The 1,906-nt window shown below is 41.7% G+C and overlaps 1 protein-coding gene across 6 annotated transcripts in view; it reads right to left on the bottom strand.

Moving 5' to 3' along the window:
* The window catches only part of ANLN (anillin actin binding protein), a 66,934-nt gene that overhangs the window by 10,573 nt on the left and 54,455 nt on the right, over positions 1-1,906 (bottom strand). For all 6 annotated transcript variants that reach the window (XM_045286400.1, XM_045286402.1, XM_045286401.1 and 3 more), the window contains one exon: positions 436-522. In XM_045286400.1, the coding sequence (XP_045142335.1) occupies positions 436-522 (87 nt within the window). The remainder of the gene's footprint in view (positions 1-435; positions 523-1,906) is intronic.

The raw sequence follows: 1,906 nt of genomic DNA, 5'->3' as shown, positions 1-1,906 counted from the left end.
GGAAGGTACTTCTCCCACACCAGTGACGGCCACATCTTCTTCCCACAGACAGCCAGTGGACTGGAACTGCCAGTCTTCTGCTTGGCAGATGAACACTTAACCACTGTGCTACCAACCAGGGCTCCGTTTACGTCTTCCAGTGGCCTCCTGTTTAACCTACCAGTTGACACATGCCGACTGTGTGCCCCGGCATGTTATACTGTCCTTTCCTATCATTTGTAGGGTTCCCCACTAAACTAAAAGCTCTCTGTATGGAGGATTTTGCTTTTGTGGCCTATTATATTCCAACACCAGCCCAATGATTAGCAAACATGAGTGTGCTACAGATCTTCGTTGAATCAATTTATCAACTAATCACATAGCTTTCAGTCCAAAGGTAAACAAAGTCTATCACAGATTTATGAAATAGAAAAAAAAAGAAATGATCTTACTTACTAGAAAGCCTCTTTCTTCAACACTTGAATTCACTTGACACTTTATTCTTAAATAAATATGGCCTTCCAAAGAAGATAAAAAAGGTACCTGCAAAGAAAGGGGGTATATTACTTGCCAGTTTGACTTTTTGCTAATAAACCAGAAAGAGAGTATACAGGCACCCTACACTTTTCCAAAGTTCACTTTTCTGAAAGGTCTACACTAGTGATTGTTTGCACTGGCCTAAAGAAAGTGGAAGAATGTCGTTTGTATGAAGAAAGCAAAACAAAGCTAGCGTTCAGCATGTTTGGCAGCAGCCACGAAGAGGCAGCACAGCCCAAGCTCCGTCCCTAGGCACTTGATGCAGCATCGCAGCAGCAAGCCGCCATAGCTCGGGCCTGTCTGTGAGCACTCTGTGCTCGGGGGAGCTCAGGGGTCTATCTGTATTTGGTAGGTGATTTTTTTTTGGATCCGCATCAAATCCCATAAAAATGGATGGTAACTGCTCCTCACTTTACGCCATTTCCCCTTAGGAAAGGTGTCAGAGGAACACTCTACTTCCGGATAGTGGAGGGTACCTGTCTACAACTTGAAATCTTCAGTCTTTTCCGAAGCTGAGAGTAGACCCATACCAAATCAAATTCACTGCCATCGAGTCAATGCCAACTCAGAGTGACACTGCAGGTCAGGGTGGACCTGCCCCAGTGAGTTTCTGATACTGTAATTCTTGACGGGAATAAAAAGCCCTGTCACATTCTCTCCTGGCACAGCTAGTGGTTTCGAACAACTGACTGTGCGGTCAGCAGTCCAACACATAAGCACTATCCCACCAGAGCTCCTAAGAGAACAGTGGCCCAAAAAACATGGTCCCTTAGGAACAAATACTTCTAGAGGATAAATTCATTTAAGGTATATTTTGAAAAAACAAAAGTTCTCAGATCCAAATTAACGTGAAAAAGTAAACATAATTTTAAGATGAAAATACATATGTTTATGCATTCTCCACCAAGTAAAAATTCCTATTGTATACATAAGAAGTATTCATACTTCATCTGCAGAAGAATGTATCAACTGGTATATTTATACAATATCATTCAAAATTTTTAAAGTGATGAATTACTGAGACAAAAACAACTTAGATGAATCTCAGAAATATGTTGAGAGAAAAAACGCTAGCCTCAAACATGTACATATTCTTCCTGACTATTGCCAGGAGATACTCTTCAAACGTTAACCTAAACCAACCTGCCCTGTTGTCACCCTCTCCCTCCCCTTATCACCACTCCCAGGCAACCAGTGTTCTGCCTCATGCTACAGCTGGTTTTCACTGCATGTAGCTTTTGCTACAAATTAAAAACAAGAGAAGGAACCCAAATATATGAGAAATTTAGCAAACATTATGGGGGATGGTGGGCTTCAGAGCATTTGGGAAAAACGGAATGAAAAGACAATGAAACTTTTATAAAAACTTTTTGAAGCTCCCCCAACCCCC

This window comes from Echinops telfairi, unplaced genomic scaffold (assembly GCF_000313985.2).
Source record: "Echinops telfairi isolate 266 unplaced genomic scaffold, ASM31398v2 ScPeMD7_7;HRSCAF=31, whole genome shotgun sequence".
Lineage (NCBI taxonomy): Eukaryota > Metazoa > Chordata > Mammalia > Afrosoricida > Tenrecidae > Echinops > Echinops telfairi.
The sequence above is the reverse complement of the archived record's forward strand: the minus strand, read 5'-3'. Positions and strand labels throughout refer to the sequence as shown.